At 50.7% G+C, this 20,488-nt stretch overlaps 1 protein-coding gene and 1 long non-coding RNA gene across 7 annotated transcripts; both read right to left on the bottom strand.

Moving 5' to 3' along the window:
* Positions 1-736: 736 nt before the first annotated feature.
* LOC102979369 (malignant T-cell-amplified sequence 1-like) lies at positions 737-1,913 on the bottom strand. Of its 4 annotated transcripts, none has more exons than XM_028495354.2 (2): positions 1,231-1,499; positions 737-1,134 (listed from the first exon to the last, which is right to left on the bottom strand). In XM_028495354.2, exons 1-2 carry the CDS (start codon positions 1,417-1,419, stop codon positions 874-876), a joined length of 450 nt encoding a protein of 149 aa, XP_028351155.1. In that variant the 5' UTR covers positions 1,420-1,499; the 3' UTR covers positions 737-873. The 4 variants fall into 4 exon arrangements, 3 of the variants coding, with proteins under 3 accessions (XP_028351155.1, XP_028351156.1, XP_007103212.1); XM_028495355.2 differs by having other exon boundaries at positions 737-1,131; XR_003681801.2 differs by lacking the exon at positions 1,231-1,499 and adding an exon at positions 1,506-1,913 and having other exon boundaries at positions 996-1,134.
* An 8,772-nt stretch (positions 1,914-10,685) lies between these two features.
* On the bottom strand, positions 10,686-20,400 carry LOC102979107 (uncharacterized). Of its 3 annotated transcripts, XR_447461.4 has the most exons (5): positions 20,178-20,400; positions 18,642-18,775; positions 16,752-16,873; positions 12,081-14,470; positions 10,686-11,952 (listed from the first exon to the last, which is right to left on the bottom strand). It is a non-coding gene; the product is annotated as an uncharacterized lncRNA (long non-coding RNA). The 3 variants fall into 3 exon arrangements; XR_447460.4 differs by having other exon boundaries at positions 10,686-14,470; XR_002892681.3 differs by having other exon boundaries at positions 10,692-12,146.
* Positions 20,401-20,488: the final 88 nt, after the last annotated feature.

The raw sequence follows: 20,488 nt of genomic DNA, 5'->3' as shown, positions 1-20,488 counted from the left end.
AGGGCACTCTGTTCTATTTTCAACTTTACCATGTTCAGACTTTATGCTAATCAAGGGTGTGTGTGTGTGTGTGTGTGTGTCTGGCAAGAGCAAAATCATATGCCAATGTCCATCCAAAGTAGGGAGAGTTTCTCCCCATGCATTTTTCTTCTAGTGGCCCCACCTATAAATGACTCAAAACCATGGGAGGAAGGACCCTCATTTTCCCATGGGTTCCTAAACAGAAGATCCTCCTTGGCCTTAGGCCCCACGCCCACCTACAAATGAATCCATCTCATAGGGAAACAGAACACCGTGATAGGCCTTGACTAATCAGCATTTTCCAGACTCGTGTGGAAAAGGGATGGACAGAGCTATGCCACCAAGGAGGGAGGGGGCTACTCTGTTGGGTGGACAACCAATAATGACCGCTGTGTACTTTTTACCGGATTTTCTGTTTCTAGTACTCATCCCTTAAACGGTCATATGAATAGAGTTGTTTAGGGTCTCTCTCCAGTCATTTTCTTCTCCCAATTTAGGTCCATCTAGCAACTGCACGCTCTTGGCTTTGAAATCTATTTTCCTAAGAGATAATTTACCTGTTTGAACTGATATCTGCTTAAACAGACAAGACAGCAAATCTAATCACTCCCCTGTAAACACACACAAACACACACACATCCTCACATATCCACAGGCATACACACTCACACAGACACACACACATACAATGACATATGCACAGACATATGGATTCGTTCCAAAGCTTTACTTCGTCTATTTCCGGTTTTTAGCGTCTGCTGAATTGCTATCCACAGAGGTGCCATCTTCATGCCGCCACACACAGACACTGCACGAGGTCCATGTTTAGCGCAGGCGCATTTCTTCTGAGGCTCATTTATACGTCTTCATGTGCCACAGCCCGTCATTTAAATAATGGATATTTTCGATCCCGATTCCTTTGTTGACTTTCTCGATTTCCTCTGCAGACATCTTCATGACTCCCACACACAGGGCGTGCTGTTTTCCTTCTGCCATGATTGCGACCACCGTGTCCACCGCGGCGGGGTAGAGCTTAGCTCCGGGAGATGTCAGGCCCGGACACATGATATTGGCTCCACTGAGCACAAACTTGATGGCTCCTTTATCAACCTGCTGGCGGGGCAGGATGAAAGGGTATTTGTGAAGCAGCCTTAGCGTTGGATAAAAAGGCCCTTCTCTTTGTCTAAAAAATAGTAACTCCCCGTTTACCGTGAGGATTTCTATGTGTTCGTGGCATCGCACTATTTTGACCGGATCCTTCTTAGGCATGATTTGATTCAGCCACGGATCGATACCAGGAAATTGCTCTATCAACTGGTTCTTAATACCCTTAATAACGGAAGTTTTCAACTGGATGCAGTTGGACACATTTTCTTTTTCATCAAATTTCTTGAACATGATCCAAGGTGAAGAGGGCGACGACAAGGAAATGCCCGGAATCGAAGAGAAAATTGAATTACAGAGAGCCCCGCACAGGCACTTACCGGAGGACGGCCGGCGGGAACGGTCGGTACTGCTGTCGTTAACCGGAAGAGGGGCGCGCTTTACGGCTTTACGGCTTTCCGGGAAATCTACTTCCGCTCCTTGGAAGGTGGCGTCGCTCTTTCCGGCAGTATTTGGTCTAACGATTACTCTCCGGGGCGGGCATGTAAAAGGGCGGGGCTTGAAAAGGAACGGTGGTAGAGCAGTCATTTTTGTTGCAGGAAGAGAAGAATGGAGGGGCCCTGTCTTCTGTTTTTTTTTATTGGGAAATGGCTCACCATCCGTCCAATTACCCACGCCGGAAACCGGGGGACGAATCCTGAACGATAAGACCTCCTGTTCCGCACAGTCACGGCAAGGAGTCGAGTCCTGTGCGTTATTCCTCCTCTACAGTCTCTCATGCTCTCACAATCTCTCGCTGGTTTAGCGCAGCTCCGAATACTTGCAAACAGTCGCTGCCTGTCACCTTCCCAGTTCTCTCCACTAGCACCCGGAGAGGAGAGGCTTTGCGGCCAGGAGGAATGCGAATGTTGTACGATTTCAATCCTTTTAAACACACCCAAACTCGTTTTATGGGCCGGCATACGGTCTCTTTTGGTTAGTGTAACGGTGCTTTTGAAAATAATGGGCCTTCTGCTTTGTTTGGGTGCAGCGCTTCTCTATTCTGATTTTCTGCGTGCTCATTCTGTCCGTTACTGAGCAGCATATTGAAATCTCCATGGTTGTGGAGCTCTTTTCCTTTTCAGTTGTATCAGCTTTGGATTTATAGATTTTGAAGCTGCGTTATTAGGTCCATACCCATTTCAGATTAATGTGGAAGTCACCCTGTTAATTAGGATTTTATCCGCTTAGGTTTTACTTGTCATCCAAAGAAGTGTGAGGCCCGTGAGGGCAGTAATTGTATATTTTATCTCTGTATTTTTTCACCCAGCACAAGATAGATCTGTTTCATACTACGTACACAATAAGTGACTGGTGAATAAATGAAAGAATGCTTCCTCTCCCCCAAGTTTTGGTCCCTTTGTTTCCCAGACAGTGCTTTGTGAAGAGAATAAGAGCAAATCCTTGCTCTGTGGGCACTTCTCTCCAATGACCCATGCTTAATTTGGGAAGCCTGCACTGCAGCAGAATTGTAACAGGTGCTGAATGTATAGTGGAAAAATAACGTACATTTCCTCATTTGGGGGAGCTTATAGCACATGAGGGTTTTATATATGTGTGTTTTATACATATACATTATCATTATTATAAGGACGTGGCTCGCACGATTATGGAGGCTGAGGAGTTCCAAAATCAACAGTCAACAAGCCAGACACTCAGGAGAGCCGATGGTGTAATTCAGTTTGAATCTAAAGGCCTGAGGACCAAGATGGTATAAATTCCAGTCTGAGTCCAAGTATGAAGGTAGATGAAGACAATTGTCCCAGCACAAAGGCCATCTGGCAGGAGGATGGCCTTTTCAGGACAGAGTCAACCTTTTTGTTTTATTCAGGCTTCCAAACTGATTGGATAAGGCCTGTGCACATTAGGGAGGACAATCTGCTTTACTCTACAATTAAAATGTTAATCTCATCCAGAAACACCCAGAATAATATTTGATCAAATATCTGTGCACCCCGTGAACCAGTCAAGTTGACACATACATGAACCATCACAGGGATAGACCATCTTAAATGAGGCAGTATAATGGGTATTTATGTGTGCTGACCCTAGAGCCCAGAAATGACTCCTGCTCCATCAATTACTAGATTGAAATCCTGGAAGTTACTTAACTTCATCTGTGCCTCAGTTTATTCATCGTGAATGTGTGGTTAACAAGAATACCTATCTCCTGGGGGTTGGGGTGAGAATTGCTTGAATTAATACTTACAACAAATGGGTTTTAAATATTTGACATAGCTATTATTATTAAATTAACATCAAAACAGTTACATAAATATTTTAAACACTCTTCACACAGGACACAGTACAACTGGCCCCACATTTGCGCTTTCCTATTTATAGCTGAGTCTGTTCTGCTTCCCTAAGACTTCACTCCAGTCACTTTGATCCTGTGAAGTCGCACACATCCAGATGCATCTCTGGTTATTTTATAAGCCGCTAACCTAATTCATTATATGTGGATTTTATGGGCTTAACTCTTCTTATAGGATGATTGTCTTTCTTTTGTTCTTAAGGATTGTCCCATTGTTCCGATCTGTGAAGTCATATGTATGAGCAGCATAAACGAGATATAGAAATTCAGGGGAGGGAAAGTCATTACTGGCTAGAATGACCAGGGTGACCTGTCTTGATGCAAAATGGCTTAATCAGAAATGACCTGACCTAGACCTGGCTATCAGACGCATGCCCAAGGGACTTTGTAGTGAAGCTATTTTAAGCAAAGGACTTAAAAATTTTTAGTCTGGAGTTCCATAGCAATGAAAAATCCTTTTGAAGTTAATTATCCTTCTTATCTGAAATCATACTCTTAATTCCGTACCATGTAACTCCTCCCCAGGGTGCACCTTCTTAGCCCACAAGCATCTCTTTGCTATCTACCATGAAAAGGGACACGAAGCTCTAGTTTTTGCTTCTAAATTCTTCAGTTAAAATGGAAAACCTCTTTTTAGACTTTCTAAAAACTCACCTTCTCTAAAATCATGGGGCCTGGTTCTTCAACTTTATAGAAGAACCTAGGTCTTTGAGGCTGGCATACATTAGCATATTAAAGAATGTGATACACAAATGTTGCTTTAAACATACTAATATGTTAAAACATGACCAACTTATTCTGGTTAAATAATTTTAAATCAATTCAAAATTAATTACCTGTATGGATTTTCAGAAGAAAGAAAGTCATGGCACAAAACTCAGTCTTTCAGGCCCGGGGTGTACCATTTCCTCAGTCTTATCAGCCCCCCTCAGTATCACTTTATTTCCTCATGAAATCAGAATAATATAGCGTGTACTTCACAAAGTGTACGGGGTAGTTATGAGGAATAAAAAATACAGTATATAACGGACTTACCTAATAGTAGGAAACAGTGTAAGTACATTTTAAAGTATTTACTTGCAAAACAACCTTTATGCACTAGCGATAAGAGCTGAGATTATACCATATATGTAAAAAAATTACAGAAAATAACTGTAGCTTTGGATAATTTACTAGGTCAAATAGTCAAAAGAGATGCCAGAATTGAATTTTATATCAGTAATCTCAAGGGAATATGTAATCGACACATGGTGTTTATGTTGCAAAGATGAGGAAATCAAGTCAGAAAATTTCTCAGGTTCCTCTAATCTCCAAAATTCGGAACCTGATCCCCACACCTGGGTTGTATAATTTCAAGGGGTTCACCTAATACAAGTTTCTCTGCATTTTGATAAATGACCACTAGAGGGCAGGAGAACCAAACGAAGTCCTCATACCGTTCACCAAGATTGAAGTTCTGTATTAGAAGGAATACTAATAGGTAACTCAACTAATACGTAACTATTCTCAATTAAAAGATAACTATTTTTTATCATACAGTTGTTTTTCCTCAGTTATATTTCCGAAATAAACAAACCCATCTCTACAGAGTCACAAAATATTTCCCAAGCTCAGGTGAAGCACATTCTAAATAGTAATCTACTCAATTTACAATTTGTGAATTTTTCTCTGCAACTATAGACAATCAGCAATAAAATAATTACTTCTAAAATGATGTCTTTGAAAACCAAAAATTAGCCCTACATTTTTTGCCTGTTGAAAGAAACATTAAAAGTGACTTTTCTCACATTGCTTCAATGTATAAACTATTTTTGAAAATTAAAAAAGCTATGTGTATTATAAAAATAATCTCACAACATCCAGAATGTTTTAAATTATGTCATCTACCTCATTGCTCCATTCCACAGGTAACACTGCTAAGTTTCTCATATACTGTACTACAAAAATGTACTCTGCATACCAAGCGTAGTAGATGGGTGGGAGAAAACATGAGGTCGCGCATGCGCCACACCTGTGACCAAGTGGGGACGCACAGAGGAAAGGGCCCCAAGTGGGAGAGGTGCGCAGGGGGTCCCTCAGGATCCTAGGGGCTCTCGTTCCCAAAGCAAACCCTGGCCTCGGGGTACTGAACCCTCCCTTCTCCTCTGGACTCGGCCCACCTCTCGGGCCCTGGGCCAGTCCCCAACTCTCCTGGTCTCAGATTCCCCCGATTGTCCCAGGAGGGGATGGACACGGAACTGTGGGAGCCTCACTCGGTGTGCACACGGCCTGGGCTCCTCGCCCCCAGGCCCCTGGGTGGGTGCAGCAGGATGCATTCAGGGGTGCAGGGGCCTCCGTCCCACGTGCGGACTCAGCACGGGGCCGCCGGCCTCGCATCCAAGTCCGCCTCCCGGCGCACACGCAGACCCCGGGCAGCGCGGGCACAAGACCCAACATGAGCATCAGCCGTTGGTGCACTGGGCGCATGAGCTCAGGGCACCAATGGCTCCCAGCCCGGCCATTATCTCACGGCCCCAACGGCCACTGCTCTGCGGCCCCATGACCCCTGGGACCCCCGGGCCACCCTACTCCAGTCAGGCTGGCTGCAGACCTGGGAACATGAAAGTCACGCAATACCCCCCATATACAACCAGCTGTCCTGGTCCCCAGACTCCTCCCCAAGGCCAGCTCGGTACACGGCTGGGTCAGGGGGCCTAGAGGTAGCGTAGACACGGGCCTGGGCAGGAGAAGGGCAGGCCGCCCCTGCCCCTCCTCCTCCACACCCGCCTCTCCCTGCCTTCTCTGGCAGGACCCCGGGACACGCACCAGGTACAGCCTGGCCCTGGCCGCGGCCCTGGCTGGTGTAGCAGGGGCTGGAGGGAGCCCCCAGAGGAGGTGGCCCCACAGGGAGGGCCGAGTGAGTGTTGTGGGTAATTCCCGTTATTAGGGAGCCCCTCCCGGGCACTCAGTGAGTTCACCCAAATTTACAGATGAGCCATGGCATGGATGCTCAGGGTCACTCAGCTCTAAGTGACCAAGCCCAGCCAAACTGAGACTCTGAGAAATCACCACGAAGATTGCCTGTCACGGGTCTGTGACTGGCCCCAGGTCAATCTGACCCCAAAGGCCATGCTGTGCCCAGGAGCCCAGGAGGTGGCCCCTGAGCCCAGGCTTGGGGGCGAGTCCATTGTGGATGGGAGAGTATAGGGAGGGGCACTGCAGGCTGGGGCTGTGAGGGGGCAAGGGCGGTGGGGTCCATGGGTGAAGAAGGCTCTAGGGAGGCTGGAGGGAGGGAGGGTGACGGTGTGCCCTGGGGAGGTCCTCTGGATCCGAACACCTAGGGCTCTGAGCGCCAAGCAAGGAGTCAGGGGCCACTGCAGGTTGGGGGTGGACAGGAGACACAATCCAGGTGGTCCGACCAGAGCCACAGCATCTTAGACCTGGAGCGAGCTTAATGAGCATGGATCCCCAGGAATCACCCAGGGCTAAGGAGACGGCCTCTGTGTCCTCATGGTGCAGCGGAGCGCTGGCGTGCCTCCCCCCGGGACTGGCTGTGCTGCCTGAAAGGCACCTGTTCAGGAGAGGTCTATGCCCAGAGAGGTCTGAGTGCGTGGACCACGCCCCACCCCTTCAGATGACCAGGATGCTCTTGTGCATGTTGTCCTCCTCCAGGCTGATGGGGACGGAGCAGCATCACCTACCTGCCGGAGCTGTGCCTGCAGACCCCTGAGACACAGGGCTGGTGGGTGCGTGGGACAGTCTCAGGCAGCCACACGGAAGACGAGACGCTGCTGGAAGCTGAGCTAATGCTGTAGATTTGGGGGGACTTTGAGGAGGTCGACTCCCAGAACAGTGAGGGATGGCAAGGGCAGCAGTAGCCCTGGACTCTGCAGGGCATCACATGCCAGGGTGCAGCTTTGGGGGCTTCCTGGTTCCTTTTGTGGGTACAGATTGGGGAGCACTGGGAGGGGCTGCAGAAGTGCTGTCAGGGAGAAGAGGCGGGTGTTCAGCTTCTTTTCTTGGCCATCGGAGGACTCGAAGACAAAGCTCATGTTGATCTTCACTTCGGAGCCGAAGGAGCTGCCAGAGTGCTCGCTGAACTCTCTGCTGAGGGAGGGCTGCATCTGTAATGTTCACAGGACTTGGGGTCCTGGTGTCCTGTGGACTTGGAGTTGCTGTTGGTCCTGGCTCTTTGATGGGGCCCTTGTAGCTGAATGGAAGGCTGGCTTTGCAGTGGTCAGAGCCACGCAGGAGTGGTGCCCTGGGGTGCCTGTGGGCACAGGTGGCAGTGACCCACCCCCAGGGAGACACGTGGGAAGTCCTCGAGGACAGTGATGGTGGCGGGCACACATGCCTCCACACCCGTGGCAGTGCTCCTTGGCAAAACTGAGCTGGTCTTTGGATCCCAGAGAACAGAAGGCATCCAACGCTGTGAGTAGTCTATGGAGGTAGCTCAGCCTATAGACCACTTATTTCTCATATATGACACCATATATATTCTCAACAGCAAGAGAATTTCAGGGTAAAAGTAGAATCTGAGAGTAGCTTGGGCTGGTAGTTGGGCAGAAAATGCCCAGGTAGCTCAGTCTGCTACAGTCTGCAAGTACTTACCTGTCTGACCAACTCAGACCCTGGGGAGCACAGCTCAGTGCCTGCCAGTGCCAAGCTGGTTAGAAGATGACCTTGGTGACGCAGAAAAAGAATAGGAAAGTAAACCTAGAATTAGCAGGAGGAAGGAAATAATAAGGATTAGACCAAGATAAATGGAATAGAGAACAGATGAACACTTGAGAAAAACAATGAATTCAAGTTCCTTCTTGAGAAAATTTACGAAATTGGCAAATATTTAGCTAGATTGACTTTGAAAAGAGAGAAGACTCAAATAACAAAAACAGAAATGACAGTGGGACATTATTAATGACTCTGCATAAAGAAAATGGATTGTAAGAGAGCACTAGGAACAATTGTAGGCTAAGAAATTGGTTAAGCTTGAGGAAATGGACAAATTCCTAGAAGCTGGCAAACTACCAAAACTGACTCAAGAAGAAATGGAAACTCTAAAGAGGGGGTGATCCTGAGTAACAAGATTGAGACAGTTATCAGAAAGTTCTCAACCAAGAAAAGCAGGGAATCAGATCGCTTCCCTAGTGAATTATCCCAAATATATAAGAAGATATGACACCAATCATTCTCAGATACTACCAAAAATATATATATATATACAAGAGGAAGAAACAATCTATGATGCCTGCAATCTACCCTGATACCAAAGACAAAGACCTCACAAGAAAGGAAACTACAGGCCAAAATCCACTATGAACAGAAATGCAAAAATCCTTAACAAAATACTAGCAAACAGAATTAAGTAGTATATTGAAAGGAATATACATCATGATAAATGCAGTTTATTCAAGGAATGAAAGCATTGTTCAAGATGGTTACAACTATCAACATAATACTCCATATCAGTAGAATGAAGGAATAAAACTACATGATCATTTCAATTGATGCAAAGAAAGCATGTGACAAAATACAAGATCCTTTCATAAGAGAGCTCAGTAAAATAGAAGATGACTTTCTCAACATGACAAAGATTATTTATGAAAAACTCAAACCTACCATAATACTCATTGATGAAAGACCTGACGTTTTCTCCCTGAGATCAGAAGCAAGAAAGAATGCCTGCTCCCATCACTTCAACATGGTAACGGAAGTTAGGTCAGAGCAATTAGGTAAGACAAATAAGATACCAAAATTAGAAAGGAAGGGAAAAGTATCTCTGTTGAGCTTCTACATAGAAAATCCTAAGGAATAAAAACAAACAGCAAAAAATAACCTGTTAGAACCAGTAAACATTTTCAGCAGTGCTTTGAAAGATTAACACAAACAGGTCGATGGAATAAAATTAAAAGTCAAGAAATAAATTTATACACGTATAGTCAATTGACTTTCCAGAGGTGTAGCAGGATCATTAAATGAGACACAGTCTTTTCAACAAATGGTGCTGTGAAAACTGGATATCCACATGCAAAAGAGTGAAGTTGGGGTGTTACCTAACACCATACAAAAAAATTAAAGTGACTCAAAAAGCTAAATTTAGGAGATAAAAGAATAGTACTCTCAGACAAAAACATAAAGACAAATCTTCATGACCATTGATTTGGCAATGGTTTCTTATAGATAACACCAAAGACAAAAGCGGCAAAAGACTGAAAAATTCAGCTTCATCAAAATTTAAAACTTTTTTGCATGCAAGGACATTCTCAAGAGATTGGAGACAACCCACTGAATGGGAGAAAAATATCTGCAAATCACAAAACATGATAAAGGTCATGTATCCAGAATAAATAAAAAATTCTTATAATTCAACAACAAAAGCAATCCCATTTAAAGTGAGGGAAGGACTTGAATACACATTTCTCCATAGAAGATACACAACTGGCCAGTAAGCATATGAAAACATGACCAACATCCTTAGATATGAGGGAAATGCAAATCAAAACCACAGTGAGATACCACTCCACACCTACTAGGAAGGTTATCATTTAAAAACAGAAAATAGCGACTGTTGGAGAGGATGTCGAGGAATTTGCAGTCTCATACATTTCTGGAGACAATGCAAAATGGTGCCGTTGCTGTTGAAAACAGTTTGGCAGTTCCTCAAAAAGTTAAGCGTAGCTTTACCATTTCACCCAGTGATTCCACTCCCAGGTACATGCCCAAAGAACTGTATACCGGTATTCAAACAAATACCTGTGTGCAAGTATTCATAGCAGTACTAGTCATAATATCTGAAAAATGGAAACCCAAATCTCCATCAGATGAATGGATAAACAAAATGTCAGAGACATACAATGGAATGTTATTCAGCCATGAAAGGAACAAGTTATTGATACCTGCTACAAAGTGGATGAACCTTGAAAGCATGATACCAAGTGAAAGAAACCCTCACAAAACGCCACATATTGTATGATACTACTTGTACAAAGATCCTGAATAGGATGTAAATGAATAGGCAGCAGATTAGTGCTTTCCAGGGAGCAGGGGGAGGGGGAATGGGGAGTGACTGCTTAATAGGTGCAGGTTTGGGGTAATGAGAATGTTCTGGAACTGGGTAGCAGGGATGGTGCACTGCATAGTGAATGGAGTCAGTGCCATTGAACTGTACAGTTTAAAATGTCTCAGAAGGTAAACTTTATTTAACATGACTTTTATGACATAACTTAAAGGTAACCATACAGTATACGGAAAAACAAAAAGACGTAAAAGCTACAAAAATATAAAAAGGATACCCTCCCAGACTAGGGACGGGAAGGCTCTGTTTCTGGAGCTGCTGCCAATGAGCTGGCACTGATGTGGCACCAAATCTGGCTGTGGTTCTGGAGCTGGGGTTGGATCTGGCACATTCGTTGACTCTGGCCGCGGAGGCTACAGCAGCCCTAGCTCTGGAGCAGGCGGCAGAGCTGGCTCTAGGTGCAGTGTCGGTGCTCCAGCTGGTTCTGGAGCTGGGTCTGGCTCTATCTCTGCAATTGGTGTTGGCGCAGGTTACAGCTCCAGAGCTGGTGCTGGGGGCGGCGCCCCCGTTGACGACAACCCTCTGGCGTTGCTGGTAGTGGTGGTGCTTGAGCTTTTCTAGTTGATGTTGGAGCTAAAGCTGTTGTTGCAACTGGTATTAGCTCTGGAGCTGGCACAGCTTCGAACTGATGCTAGAGCTGGTTCTGGACCTGACTCTTCCTCTGAAACTGGTGCTGGTTCCTGTTCTGACCTGGCACTGCTCTAATTCTGGAATCTGCTGGGGGCTGCTTCTAGATCTAGAGATGGAGATATGGCTATGGTTGGAACTGGCATAGGAGACGGTGACAAAGCGGCCTCTAACTCTGGAGTTGGTGTTAGAGCTCCTACTGGAGCCAGTTCTCCTTCTGGCAGTGGTGCAGGAGCCGATGTTGGAGCTGTTCCTAGCTCTGGAGCTGGTGCAGGACATGGTGCTTTGTAACTGATGTTAGAACCAGTGCTGTGACTAGCTCTTCCTTGAGTCTGATGCCAGTTCGATCTCTGTGTCTGGCTCTGGCTCTAACTCTGCATTGGTTTTGGAGCTGGCTGAGCTCCAGATGCTGGCCGTCTGCCTCCTCCCAGGGAGGCACATGATGCCTGGAAACCCAGAGCTGGCTACTTTTCTAAGCAGCCCCTCAGGAGAGGTCTGCACTCAGAGAGGTCTGAGCGAGGGGACACAGGCACAGCCCACCCACCCCCAGGCTGCCATGTACATCTTGCTGTTGTCCACATCCAGGCTGACAAGGTGGCCACGGGTGTGGTGGAAGCTGAGAAGGATGGAGGCTGACGTCTGGTTAGATGACCCAGGATGATGGGGATTTGACCCGGCACAGCAGGGGCAGCAAGAGCACCGCACGCCCAGACTCTACCAAGCACCCAGGCCTGCTTCTAGCTCTGGAGGATTCTAGAAACTTTGTCCAGGAGCCGGGGATACTTGGCTCTTTCTGTGGGTGCAGAGCGGGAAATCTGGCACCAGGGAGGGAGGGGCTGGGGAGGATGAGAGCTACAGGGAAAACAGAGCGAGGCAGGAACCTCGCATCCTGGTCCACGGGAACCCCAGAAAAATGCTCACCTTGATCTTCTTGCTTCAGAGTCCGAGAAGCTGACCGAGTGCGTGAGGAACACATGGGCACCATCCCTGTTGAAGGAGAGGACACAGCTGAGCTGGTCCAAGGACCAGGACTAAGGAGTGGCTCTGGGCTCCGTGTTGGTGTCCCTGTGGCTGGGTGGTGAGCCACGCTGGGGGCACAGGTGGCTCAGACCTGGACTTGGGAAGCTGTGAGGAAGCGTGTGGAGGGCAGTGCCCTGAGGTGGGTAGGACGCCTTGCCCACTGCCCACACTCCTTGGCAAGCGTCAGCTCGGCTTCTAAGACACCTAAGGATGCGCGTGGACAAGGGGAGGCTGGGCCAGCCCGCTGGAGGGCATTGTGGCTGCAGCAGGAGAGTTTCAGGATGAATCAGGGCTCCTGGGGTGGCCTGGGCTGGCAGGTTTGGGGGAAGATGCCCACCTGGTCTGGGACTCTGTGGTGTGTAAATGCTTAGCTGCCTGACTAGAAAGACCCTGGGGGACGTGGCCTTGTGCTGGTCGGCGCCGGGGACCGATTAGAAGGAGCCCTTGGCAATCTCGAGTCCCTAGCTCCAGGCCTGGCCTGCGTCCCCAAGGTGAAAGTCCACGTCTTCAGGACAAAGTCCTGAAGGGCCCATTTTGTAGAACAGGTTGGTGTTGTCAGGGATCATTAGCTCTGGTCCGGGAAGGGCAGGGGAAAGGCCAGCTGTGCTCAGGAGGGGCGACAGGCCAGGGAGAAGGAAATGCTTAGAAACAGGAGATGAGTGGATGGCAGGCGGGTGGGGGGACATGGGGTTCGGGACCCTCCCTGCTGCCAGGGTCCCCACTCTGCACCCACAGAAAGAGCCAATATCCCTGGCTTGGGAACCGAGCTTCTGTGATCTCTCAGAGCTAGAGCAGGCCTGGGTGCTGGCAGAGTCCGGGCCTCTGCAGTACTGCACACAGGATCTCTGTCTGGTGTGCTAAAAACATTCTAGAAATAGATCATGGGGATGGGTGCACAGCATACTGAATTTGCTTAATGCCATCGAATTGTATAATTTAAAATGATTAAAAGGTAAATTTTCACTATGTAAATTTTAAAACATAAAATCTAATAAGCCATTAAACTATACGAAATAGAAAACATTTGAAAAAAAAAAAAAAAAAAAAGCTGTCATCACAAGGGAAGGGAAGAAGCTCTGGTACTGAAGCTGATGCTGACGGGGACGCCGGAGCCACTGCAGCGGCAGAAGCTAGAGATGCACCTGGCTCGGGCTGGGCACCGGCACAGGATCTGGTGCCAGAGCTGGTACAGGAGCTCTCACTCTGTGGCTGCCTCTCATTCCGGCCCCAGGACCACAGTGGGTGAGGAAACTGAGGATGAGCCTCACTTTCGGCCTGGATCTAGAACCGGAGCTGCTGTAACTCCTAAGCTGGTCCAAGTGTTCAGGCTGGAGGCGTCTCTAGTTCTGTAGCTGGTCCTCAGTCTAGCTGTGTAGCTGGGGCCAGACAGACATATCTTCCCAGCTATGCGAGACCTTGGGCTGGGAGTGGCTGTAGCTTTGTGTCTCCCGCTGGCAAGCTGTGGGTTAGATGCTGTCCCGCCTGTTAGGCTGTGAGCTCTGAGGTCAAGGAAGGTGTCCAGGGTTCACATTTATACGGCAGGTGCCTGCACACGCCAAGGAGCGGTACGCATGAATACGTGAATGAGTCCGTCCACCAACCCAGGGCTTCTTTGTGTGTCAGGCTTCACATCTGTAAAAGAACGGCACTACCTCCTGGGACTGTTGAGAGCATCACACTGACTGAATACATATGTAAGTGGCTTTGTGTGCTGGGCACCGTTCCAGAGACTTGGGAGCAGAGCAAAGGAGCAGCGCGGCCCCGGCTCACGTGGAGCTGACCAGACCAGGGCGTCATGAGGAGAGCGGTCACAGGGGTGTGTCCCAGCCCAGCCGGGGCAGCTGCCGGCATCGGCAGGTGGAACCATGTCCTCGTCAGCCAGTCAAGACCAGTTTAGGTGGGGCTGGAGGGGACGCGGGCTCCTTGGTCTGAACGCTCATGCTCCATGCGACCCCGGTGCAACCATTCCCCTCACAGGTCCTCAGTTTTGCCATCTTTACAGTGGGCATCTGAGGAAATCCATTCCTAGCTTCCTCCGTGAAGTTTGTCTTGATCCTATGTTCTAGGGTCTCTTTATTTATAGAGGCAGTTAGGCCCTTTGCCTGGGATATAAGTTGCAAATATTTCTTCCCGGCTTATCACTTTTTCCTTTTTAGGTTACGGTGTCTTTTCCCTTGGTACAATGTTAAAATGTCAGTTCTCCCTCAATTTGACTTATAGATTCAGTACAGTCTCTATAAAATGCCTCAGCAGAAATCTCTTTGTGGAAACTGATGAGCTAATTTCAAAATCTATACGGAAATACAAAGGGCCAAGAATAGTCAGAATAATCTTCAAGAAGAAAGTTGGAGGACATACAATACTAGCTATCCAGACTTTTAATTCAGCAACAGTAAACGAGGCAGTGCGGTCGTGGTGCAGGACAGACACATGGAACGGTAGAAAGTACAGATTCCATCCAGAGGCCCACGTACAGATGCTCGGAGTGCTACAAGCACAGCGAGGTAGGACCTTCTAAGGATGGGTTAACATACAAAAACCAATCAATGCAACACTCTAAGAGAACGAAGGGGAAAAAACCGTGACATCGGGCCGGAGACCTGATACAGCCTGAGGCAGGACATGAATGAGTTCTGCTGGCCGGCTCTGATTCTGGTGGTCTTTCCTAGCAGGTTAGGAGGAAGAGGCATTTCCCTGACCAACAGCTGCATGCCAGGTACCGGGGTGTGTGTTATTCTGCCCGGGCAATGAAATCACACCGAGGAAGCAGCAACGGGAGTCAGTCACCGCCTGGCTGAGCTTACGATCATTCACTGTCCTTTTCCAAGATACATCCCAGGCCATCTGTGCTCCAGACACCACTGCTGAGATGTCCTTGGGCAAATCGCTGCTTTGCTTTTTCCCAGGGTCCCGTTCTTGGGGCACAGGGGACAGGCACCCTGACGCCTCTTGTCACACGTGAGGGACAGCTACAGTAGTTCACAGTGCACCCGCAGCCCCCGAGAATGTGCCTCCCACGGGGACGGGCGCTCTTTCCAGGTAGCCCTTTGTTGGGTCCTTGTCGCTGAACACATACGGGGGCCCCCAAGTGCAGTCGCGCTGAGCCTGTCTCCATATCACCTTAGAAGGCCACTGCTGGCCCCACTTCACAGACGAGTAAACCGTGGCTCGAATAGCAACACCTTCCCCGGTGACGGGGTCTGTCTGACCTCAGAGCCTGTGCCTCGACCACCAGGTGGCACTGCCCCAGCCACGCGGCCGTCACGCATCCCTGCTCTCTGCCCTCACCCGCTCACCATACGGTCGGGGTCTTCCCTCCCCTTCATCCAGGGAGAGCCTGGTGAGTTCCCCCCTTGAGGACCGACGCTGTCTGCTTGGGGAGCTCCAAGTCTGGGCAGACAAGACACAAGTGGCTGTGGCTTCATCCGACAGCCTCAGACCATGTGGACCCTCCTGCCCCCAGCCCACTTTGAGGCAGGTGAGGCTCTCCGACTCCTCCCTGCCAGGCAGAGGTGAGTGTGACGGATGCTTGGGCTCAGGGTGGCAGCCCGCACTCCCGTGGAGCCTGAGATGCTATCTGAGCAGTGCTCCATCTCCAAAGCCCCCAGCCTGATGCTCTGACCTTCCAGCAGCTTCCCTGAGGCCCCCACCCACCCCCGTGCTCTGTGAAGGCCTCCTCTGCTCAAAGGAGCTCAAGGGTCCTGCTGCTGCAGCTGAGAACATCCCCTGGATGGATGCCTGGGGGGAGAGGGAGCAGGCAGGCCACGCCCTCCGGTGTCCTGGACAGCAGGGCTGGGTGCTCAGCTCAGAAGCTGCATTAAGATGCAGCAGGGGCGGGGGCAGGGATGGGGCCAGGACCAGGGCGCAGCCTGCGATGGAGAGTCTGTGTAGGCCCTGATGAGTAGTCGTATCAATGGATCTTTGAAATATTGTGCAAGAATTTCTTTTTTTGTTTGTTTTTTGTTTTTTGTTTTGTGGTACATGGGCCTCTCACTGTTGTAGCCTCTCCCGCTGCGGAGCGCAGGCTCCGGACGCGCAGGCTCAGCGGCCGTGGCTCACGGGCCCAGCCGCTCCGCGGCATGTGGGATCCTCCCGGACCGGGGCACGAACCCGCGTCCCCCGCATCGGCAGGCGGACTCGCAACCACTGCGCCACCAGGGAAGCCCAAGAATTTCTTTTGGATAAATTACTGCCAGTAAAGGTATACACCTGTGGGACTTTGACGGGTCCTGAAAGCTCTTCTCCAGAGAGGAGTGACCCTCCAGGGCCGCTGATGGGGCCTCTGCTCCCTCACACTGTCACCAGAAATAAGCACCCACCAGTGATGGTACCCAGCGCTCCTTGGCGCTGAGGACATTTGTGTGCGTCCAGAGCGGGGAGGCGAGCATCTCTGCTGCTTATGGCCACGTGCATCACTTCTCGTTTGAACTGCATGTGTTTGTTCTCTGTACCTTTTTTAAAACATTGACTTTTGAGAGTCTTTGGTACCACAGGGATGCTAACCTTCCTCTGGCTTTGGGTTCTGAGGAATGCTTTCCTAGGTTCAGTTGTCTTTCTACCCGTGACGTTTACCTTGTTTTTGCTGGGCCTCTCTGGAGCTGGCCCTGGCACTGCAGTGATGCAGCTGGACTGAGGTCTTGAGATAGTACAGCAGCTGGTGCTGGAGCCAGCCTCACCGCGGGAGGGCAGTGGAGCTGCAAGAGGAGAAAAGGTCACCGGAGTGACTGCGCTCCCATGCGCCTTCCAAAGACCACACATCCCAGTGCTTTCCAGAGGAGCCAGAGCCCAAGAGCCTACAAGATGAAGTCTTCCCAGGCTGAGGGGTGGTCCCAGGCCAGTCTTTGCTCCTGGTCGGACAGCGGCCCCTGGGGGCTCCGCCCTGAGTGGCCCGTAGGGACCCCTCCTCCTATCCTCATGTGCGCCCACCCCTGGCCTCCTCACCCTGGGCTCGGCTCTGCCTCCTGGGCTCCTGGGCTCCCGGCTGAGTCAGAAGAAGGTAGGCCTGGGGCTCCAGGTCTGAGCCCAGCATGCTGAGCTGCACATAAGCCATAAACTGCTTTAGGCCAAGGGCTGACAAAAATCCTCCAGAAACTGGTCCAGTCAGGTGCCCGGGAAGGAGCAGGTGGTACTGGAGGTAGAGGGCGGGCAGTAGAGTCAGAGGCCTGGCCTTTCCTTCCTTTCCACAGGCGCCCCTGTGGGCCCCGGTGCCAGCCCTGCCCATCCAGAGGCCAGCCCCACCGCAGCCCGCCCCCACTTGGCTGCCAGGCAGGGGCAGGCCTGGTAACAGGCAGGGGCTACAAAGAGTGTCCATGCAGGAGACTCTGACCACCCGCCCCCTCCCTCAGGGAAGCCAGGCACAGCCCTCTGTCTGTCCCCGGCCCGCTGGAACATCCGCCCCGGGGGGCAGGGAGGGCTGCGCTGCTCTGATCGTTGCCCACAGTAGGTGCTCCATGCGCAGCTGGGCTCGGAGGATGGGCGGCAAGGCAGATGTGTGATCAGGATACCCGGCACACCTCTGTCCTAAGCCCTCAGATCGGGGAAGGGGCAAGCACGGCTGGGCTGTGGGTGCATGCATCTTCTCTGGGGACTGGCTCTGAGCTCTCAGCCTCCCCTCTGCTCCCTGGGGACCTGGGACCCCAGCCACAGCTCTCTGACTCCTTTCTTCCTGCAGGAAAAGCCCTCAGCCCTCAGCCCTCTAGCGGTAATCACAAGATGTGAGGGATCCAGGGTTCTACCTGAACCCCCAACTTCAGCCCCCAAATGTCACCCCATGTGGAGACAGGAGTCCTCTCCTTGATGCCCACTCACTTCTTTAGTTGTCCCCGGGGTCTGTCCTCCTTCTCACAATGAGGGCAGAGGAACCCCTATCCAGAGGAGGCCAGGAGGGCGTCACACATGTCCACTACCTGCCTTGATGTCCAGTGGGACTGGTGGACCCCGGACCAGAATGGAAGCCCAGGGGGGCAGGGATTTTTGTCCACTCTGTTCACTGAACTCTGCTAAGTGCTTAGAAAAGGGCCTGTGCACAGTAGGCACTTTATGTACTGTTGACAGAATGAACCTTCTCGGATGTCTGAGTGTACCTGGGGCCGCCCAGCCAGCCGCCAGGGATCCCTGCTCTGGCTACACCCAGGACAGAGGACCCCACCCAACAGACAGAACGTGAAACCTCCTTTACAAATGGGAGAGAGCCTGGCCCACGGTCACAGGATAAGTGAGGCGTGAAGCAGAAACCTTCCTCATGGAGGAGAGAAAAATTATAAATAAGAACCACCACATCCTTTCCACAGGCCAGGCAGGGACTTGGCACTTCCCGTAGCTTGTCCCACTGAGTCCTGGCAGTAACCCTATGAGTTTGGTCCTTGTCATAGCCCAGCTGTCACGTGAGCAAACCCAGGAACAGAGAGGTGAAGCGACATTCCCAAGACACATAGCTGTGCTGTAGAGGGGAGAAGCACCCACCTTTTCACCGGCAGGCCGGGGACCTGCTGGGTGCCAGTGACGTTTCAGCAGGTGGAGGGGAGGTGGGACACAGGACCTCTGCTCCTGTGGGCAGGCACCAGATTCTCCACGTTCAGGGCTGACTTGTTTTCATGCTGGGGTGGACAGAAGGGGGACAGTTCAAATAATGTATGTAATCAGTAGGAAAATGCAAAAATACAGCCATAACAAGAAGCCAAAGCAATATATAAAGAATTTTCTCAGTTATTCCCCCAAATATATGAAAAGTAATTTTGCAACTGACCAAGGAGGGGGCTGACTGGTGGAGGTAGAGGAAGGGAGGAGCCCAGACTCCTTGGGAGCCTGGCCACTCAGGTGCAAAGCCCCTGGGCCTGTAACCCTCAACACACACACACACACACACACAGGGCCTTACACACACACACATACACACACACAGGGCCTTACACACACACACACACACACACACAGGGCCTTACACACACACACACACACACACACACACACACACACACACACACGGCCTTCCAGTGGGGATCATTCTAGCATCTGCTTCCGGATGTCATCAGGCCTATAAGAGATAAGACCAATGAAACCCCAGGGGTGATATCACACGAGGCTAATGCACAAACTCAGAGATGGATGATTACAGAAAGGGGTGGGACGGAGCTGGACTACAACTCAGAACTGGCGTGGTTTCTGTCCTGGTCCGCAATCTTCCCCCCTTTTGACCTTATGCCCTAGTCTCTCCCATGGAGGAGTTAAAATGAAATTCAGATACTCCCCTTCTCTGGCATGAAACTTTCCAAGGACCTCCCACATTTAGAATCAGGCCCCCAAGTGCCTCATCTCGGCCTGTGTGACCCTCTGTCCCCTGGTACACAGGCTTACGTGATCCCTGGTGTCCATCCCTGGTGTCCTTCCCTGCGCCAGTTGCTCCGTTAACCACAGTGGGCACAACTGCCCCCTGGTGGTCACCGGCAGCACTGTAGCGCCAGACAGGAAACCAGAAATTAAAACAGACCTTTGTTTGGGGTCATCAAGGCAAGCCCCACTTTTGTGGGGCTCCCAGGCCCCAGGGGGCAAAGAAGCAGGACTTGCGGGATCCAGGGGGGATCAGAGGGACCTTGGATCCTCCATGTTTCCCAGTTTCCCTCCACTGTCCTGGGACATTCACGAGGACAGGAGGCCTCACCCCAGGCAATGACTCTGCCCCCTTCCACCTTAGGCTGGAGGCTCCTGCAGGGAGGGTCTGTTCCCTGGCCCCCGGAGGAGCGGTCCAGGGCTCTACCACGTTGTGCACTACCCAGGTCCCCAGGCTGTCCTCTGCTCCCAAGGGCCCCAGGAGGTAGAAAACATTTACAGGACTCAGTACAGCGGGTCGCCAACAGAGAACCAAGGCCAACACACTCTTCTATGAAATCGTGGAACCCTCGGGGTCCCGCCCAAGCACATCAATTTGTAGAGGATGAAGCAGGTCTTCCCTCCCGTATCCTGGTGCCCGCTGGCATGGGAGTGGGAGTCTCGGGAGCCTACCCTCGTCCCACGTGCTCAGAGCGGTGGACACAAGGCCTCAGACCCTGTCCTCTCCGCGCTGCCCTGGGGATGGCCCGCCCCAGACGACGCTGGGAACCTCTGGATCCCCGCCCAGCAGCCCGGCATCTCTCCGCTTCGGGTGCTGTGCGCCGCCAACGCGTTCCTAGCAGACCGGGCGCTGTGCCTCTTTCCTCCTGGACCGCAAAACCCACCCGGCGCGTGCGCACATGCTCTCCCCAACGCCCTACCTTCGGTCTCCGCCCATGTGGGCGTGTCCACTGCCCGCGAGCGCTTCTGGTTAACCGGCCGCG

This window comes from Physeter macrocephalus, chromosome 11 (genome assembly GCF_002837175.3).
Source record: "Physeter macrocephalus isolate SW-GA chromosome 11, ASM283717v5, whole genome shotgun sequence".
NCBI lineage: Eukaryota > Metazoa > Chordata > Mammalia > Artiodactyla > Physeteridae > Physeter > Physeter macrocephalus.
The sequence above is the reverse complement of the archived record's forward strand: the minus strand, read 5'-3'. Positions and strand labels throughout refer to the sequence as shown.

Excerpts from the sequence above, each read along its gene's own strand:
- LOC102979369 (XM_007103150.4), bottom strand. The coding sequence starts at position 1,419 with ATGTTCAAGAAATTTGATGAAAAAGAAAATGTGTCCAACTGCATCCAG.